Here is a 6465-nt window from a genome sequence, read left to right on the forward strand (position 1 = left end):
AGAGGTAGACTCTTAATAACCGTTAAGAGACTACCAAACGTCTGAATGGTAACCATTCAGACTTATGGCTGCCTCTTAACCATTAAGAGACTATGAGTCATTAAGAGGTAGCCTCTTAATGATTGTTAAGAGACTACCAAATAACCCCTTTAGTGTATGTATATATATTCATGCGCAAGATTATATAAAAAGAGAAGTGTTTTTCAATAAGCGACCAAATTGTTTATATTTGGAGACAGAGAAAGAAAATGATGGAATGGACCAGAGAGTTGATATATAGGTCAATCCATACCAAGTCAATGACAAATCATTATAATATTTACACAAGAAAAAACAATCAATCTCTTATATCTTAGCATATGGATCAACATAAACATCGAATAAGTTTATTTATCTTTTTTAATTAAACTGCTATATGTATTATATGCAAGGTTGTTCATAAAGGATGAAACAAGCTTGCTTTCTTGCATTCCTTGTATTTTCACTCATAATTCCTTTCTTATCGGTGGCCAAGGAGTCCATCGTCTATTTTGAGTGTTCTCAACTCTACCTCATTTCGAAAGCGTACGAGTCGAATGTCAACTCACTATTCACTTCCTTAATCAGCTCGGCCTCCGTCTCTAACTTCAACAAATTCGAAATATCACCACAAAGCGATGTAGTTTATGGCCTCTTTCAGTGTCGAGGCGACCTTAGCTCCCATGATTGTAAGAATTGCGTGGAAAACTCGGTGAGTCAACTCAAGAAAACTTGTCCTAAGTCGACTAGTGGAACTATACAATTAGAAGGGTGCTTTATAAAATATGATAATACATCATCTTTTGGGGTTGAGGACAAGGTGAAGGTTTTCAAGAGGTGTGGCCCTTCGGTTGGTTATAATTCGGATACCCTGGCTAGAATAGATGACGCGTTGGCATATTTGGTTAGTGGGACCGGGCCTTACTTTCGTGTGGGTGTTTTGGGGAGGGTTCAGGGTATGATGCAATGTGTACAAGATTTGAGCGTAAGTGATTGTGAAGATTGTGTGCTGGAGGCACGTGGACGAGTGAGATCAGAGTGCGGGACGTCGACTTGGGGTGATATGTACCTTGGAAAATGTTACATTCGATATGCAGATGGCGGCTTTCACCCTATAAAGGGTAAGTTTTTGCTCCATGCGATAATCGTGCTGTGGTTATGGTTCTATGACTTCATTGCATGGCTTTTATTAACATAGAAATTGAGTTTGCATATATGAATGCAGGTATTGATGTTGTTAATATTAATGATGATCTTCGTGGTGGTACGAGGAAAAGTAAAAATATACAACGGGTGGCTGGCATTGTCGTAGGCGTACTTTTGGGTGTTGGTGCTTTGGGCTTTACTCTCACTATTTCAATAACCAAAGTCTATAGAATAAGAGGTACATTTTATTTAAGACCATTATGTTAGGAAATTATTGTTTTAAACGATAATTTGGGTCAATTTATTAGGAAAAAGGTGATTACATAATTTAAAAAATAAATAAATAATTCGCTTAAAGCCTCAAAATACGTTGAGCCACGCCCTTGTTAATGGGAATTTAAATATTTTTTTTCCGAACCGCAGAGGTATATTAAAAAAAGAGACTTCGGCACAATTTTTTTTAATTTTTTTTTCATGTATTAACATTGTTTGATACTAGTTTCACAATATTTTATATATAAAATTTTTGATTACATATAAAAATCGCAAGTTTATATATACATAAAATTTATATAGTAAAAAATTTACATATATGTAAAGAAAAATTTAGATATGTGTAGAAACTAATTTTCATAATTGTAATTTGTAATCGTAAATATAGATGTAAAAGATTATAAAACTATACTAAAAAACATGAACATACAAAAATTTTTATAAAAACGTTAGTTATTAAGAGTTTTTTCAAGTTCTTAAATAATTTAACAGTTCTGTAATAATACGTATCATATATATTTGTATTTATGTATGTATTTGGTGTGGGAAGATAGTATAATTTTCATCATAAAGATCGTTTAAATTTATTTCTAAAATGTTCATCTCTAGCTCTAAATAAATGGTTTTAAAAACTTTATGACCTCTAATAATCGAGGTATTCAAATGAGATGATTTTTCGAACAAAACAATAATGTTTTATAAGAGTGATAATTTGGAATGCTACAATATGATATATCGATATGATTTATCGTAATTTTCCGTTCTAAAAGTGTATATATACTCCTTTTTTAGCAGCCAAATAAATATTTATTTACAAACCATCTCTAGTGGAGATCGAACCCCTGACCACCATTTTAAAAGTAAATAAACTTTGTCACCAAATCACAGGGCCAGCATGGGTGTGGCTGGGTGGTCGATGGCCACAGGCCCGACACCCCGTTAGGCCCAAAAAATTTTTTTTTGAAAAAAATTATATATGTTTTTATTAAAAATAGTATGTATATTTAATGTTTAAACACAATTGCATAGTTACTAGCTTGGTCTAGTGGCAAATGAATATTACTCACAATCAAGAGAAGAGTTCCATCCTCACTTGAGACGTGTTTAACCTTTTTTTTATACAAAAGTTTTTACACAACCCAAGTTATAACCAAATAAACCCATATAAAAATTAGACTGTTTAAACCTAACAAAATACTTTTTATACTTAAGGCCCAAAAAAAATTTCGTCTTCGACCTAAAAATTTTTATCTTTCTCGCCGGGCCTGCCACACCAAATGGTGTGGGGTAAAAGTATATATAAACTACACTTACAATATTAAATACTATGAAAAATTTTACCTATCATTGATTTACTGTTTTAGCTTTCATTTAGTTGTGCGATCTCAATGTGACGAAAACATAGTCTGCATTAATTACTTCACATATAGCATATTGTCATGTCAATGGCGTGACTAGTTAAAATATTCTAATTTGATGCCATATCATATACCATGTCATAGACAACCAGAGTTACTTTTCAATTAACATAAGATTGACTTAGTATCTTAAGAGAAAGTTGGCATTGTTATTGGTCAAATGACAGGTATAATATTATAATTAGAAAATAAGTCAAAGTTTGGATTACAAAAATTCAATTTGAAGAGTAACATGTGTGAGCGTGTGTGTGTAAATCATAAAATTATTTTTTCAATTGATCTTTAGTGAAGAAGGAAGTAACAATAGTGAGGAACAAAGTAGAAGAAGCCGAGAGAGAAGCACGGTCAGCAAGGGAACAAGCACGAGCAGCAAGGGAAGAAGTAGAAGTAGCTAGGAGAGAATCAGAATCTCAAAAGTTACAAATAGATACATTAAGCAAACAACGAGATTGGTATAAGACTATGAGCTCGACCGGTCGAGTATAAAGTGAATCAGGTTGTACGTGTGTGGGAATCAAAATTTAAGTTTACATGTTTATGATTTGTAAGCTTGTTGGATATTTGTATTGATTTTTTTTGTAAACTATGAATTGTTGATTTGGTCAATTTTGTTAAATATTTTACAAAACGAGCTTACGGGCTTAACAATGTTGTGGTGTCTAAACCTGACAAAGTCACATTGTCATGTCCGGGTAATAATCTAATATGACACTTGACAAGATCAAACTAAAGTTCATTGTGATGTAAAATGTCACATTTTAAACAATATACCAGCATAGGGTATGCACATCCCGTAACATTTACATTGTTTAAAAAAAGCGACTTGGCATATATAGCTGTGTTACGGTTCACAGTCACATGCAGCATAAAAATTTTATATTTTTAGCTTTGAAGAATAGTAACAAAATTTTATATTGTTAAAAGGTGTCAGATCCAAAAAACTTGTGATGGTAGCAAAAAAAGGCTTAGCAAAACTCAAAAGTTTGTAGTGGCAAACAAAATAGTGTCATTAAGGCCGAAAGTTTGTAGTGACAAACAAAAATAGTGTCACTATAAGTTCAAGGTTTAACGGCTGACAAAAAAGATAAAACCTCAAAAAGTTAGTGGCAGTTGAAAAAAACGCCACTAAGCCCAAAAGTTTGTAGTTTGTAATGGTAGACATAAAAGTATCACCAAAGGTCCAAAAGTTTGTAGTGGCAGCACAAAAAAAGTGCCATTAAAAGTCTAAAAATTTGTAGTGGCGGACAAAAAGGTGTCACTAAAAGTCCAAAATTTTTTTAATAGCAGAAAGAAAAAAGTGCCACTATCCAAAAGTTTGTAGTGGCAGACAGAAAAAAGTGTCACTAACGTCTATAGTGGTAGCGCTTATAGTGACACTTTTTTTGTGTGCCGCTCATTCCAACAGATTTTTTTAGTGACACTTCTTTGGCTTCTTGTGACACATTTTATGTTCCATTAAATGGCTATTTATTTGTAGTGTATGTCATATATGCGACATTATATATAGTTAGCCCACTTAATTAGAAACTAAGATCATTATATATAGTTAGCCCACTTAATTAGAAACTCAAGGCTCATGCCCCGACACTTCTTACTACTTGAGAGTTGAGACACTGGTTATACAGGAGACGCACTTGAGGCATAGGTAAAAATGACAGTCATAGAGTAGATTTTATGCATCACAATAATGCAAATGTAAATTTTGAGATTGTACGTTATCTATAATTTAAGTCATAAATAGAGCTTGTTTATATCTAAATGTTGGATGCACTATTACTGAAAACCATGTGATTATGTTAAAAGGAAATCAATGTTGAGGTCGCCATTGCCATTGGCAAACCCTTAGTAGAATGTTAACTCGTCTAAAAAATCTATAGTTACTTGTAAGGTAGAAGAAGACATAGCCAATGACGACCTCTAGGAGACATGAAAACTCCCCCATATTAAGGTTTTAGAAGGGAGATCATTAAAAACAATACCGACCTCTCAATTATAGGCATCTACAAGTATTTTGTTATATTTGTAACACGAACTTAACATTGTTTAATTTACAACACTCTTCTTTCAACTCAAATATTTATTTCCAATATACAATGCTTTCCCTTAATTTTGTTAACTTATATTGAGGTGGTGATGTTTCATACAAAAATAGAATTGTGTTGTACGATAACATTAATTCCACAAGAATTACTACCATTATTCTTCAATATATATATATATATATATATATATATATATATATATATATATATATATATATAAGATTAGGTTCATTACAGAAGTTTTTTTAGCGCGAGAAGTGAATTTAACCAATCACAAATTATCTTTTATTTTATAATTTATTTAATGACAGGGGTATAATAGTAAAAGGTATTTTTGCTATATACAGTAAGTCATTTTTATGGGAAGTTACAAATAATTTTTTTATTGTTATATTACATATCATTATATAATTTGTTTCTTTTTTATTAATTGAAATCTCATATCATTCTATAAGAAGAGTTCGTTGAACATCACATTTTCTTGGAAGTTAAATATATTTTTTAATAGTTATATTTCATATCATTTTTTTTTGTTAGTTTGAATCTCAAATTTTGTGTAATTCCAAACAAATAAAACACCTACACCGTTAAACTACACATTAAGAGAAAATTCCTACACTTAACATAGCAATTCCTACAAATTATCAATTTAACACAAAATCCAAAACTATAATAAAGAACAATATGACTACTAAATAATGTAAACTATATACAATCATGGAAATAACTAAAAAAATGTAAAGGTATTATCCTAACCTACAAAACAACCATTAATTCTTACAGATAACACACATTTCCTACACAAACAATTTAATCATACACATAACACAGATTCCCTAAACATAACCTACACAAACAATTTACACATACACATAACACTAATTCCCTACAGATAACGCATATTCCCTTCACATAACCTCCTGCATAACATACATATGAAATTAACAAATAACCAGATTCATATCTCTCCCATATTTCACAAAAACATACTCCCTACACCTAACCTCCACATTAAACTACATCTTCACATAATTCCTACATAAATCATAATAACTTAAACTAAGATAAGATAGTATTATCCATCAGTTTATATGTGGCATCAACACATAATACTAATTATACACAATTACATACAAAGAACCAACAAAAAACAATAACAATTTCTCATAAAGACTAAATATTGTAGTTACACACACCAACTAAAAATATATTCCAACACTATATCACATAGTTGATTTATTCAGTGTGTGTGCCATTCTATATCACACCTACACATGAATTGAGCATGCCTACACATTAATCAAGCATACGTACACATGAGTCAAGCATGCTTACACATGAAACAATTATCATTTACAAAATGAAACAATTATCATTTACAAATTAAAGTAAATAGAATTTGAAACTGTTGACTTGCAAATTGTTAAATACTTAGTATCCACATCCACATCCATATCCACATCCACATCCACATCCACATCCTCAACATACAACATACTTCTTAGATAAATCATATAAAACATTAAAATGAACTTTTTCAAAAAATAAACCTACACATATATTTAGAT

At 31.2% G+C, this 6465-nt stretch overlaps 1 protein-coding gene across 1 annotated transcript; it reads left to right on the top strand.

Moving 5' to 3' along the window:
- Positions 1-401: 401 nt before the first annotated feature.
- On the top strand, positions 402-3555 carry LOC143533989 (plasmodesmata-located protein 6-like). The gene is made up of 3 exons (XM_077028606.1): positions 402-1139; positions 1244-1402; positions 3142-3555. Exons 1-3 carry the CDS (start codon positions 446-448, stop codon positions 3339-3341), a joined length of 1053 nt encoding a protein of 350 aa, XP_076884721.1. The 5' UTR covers positions 402-445; the 3' UTR covers positions 3342-3555.
- Positions 3556-6465: the final 2910 nt, after the last annotated feature.

This window comes from Bidens hawaiensis, unplaced genomic scaffold (genome assembly GCF_021521415.1).
Source record: "Bidens hawaiensis isolate Kalapana, Puna unplaced genomic scaffold, B.hawaiensis_p1.1 tig00009970_1, whole genome shotgun sequence".
Classification (NCBI taxonomy): domain Eukaryota; kingdom Viridiplantae; phylum Streptophyta; class Magnoliopsida; order Asterales; family Asteraceae; genus Bidens; species Bidens hawaiensis.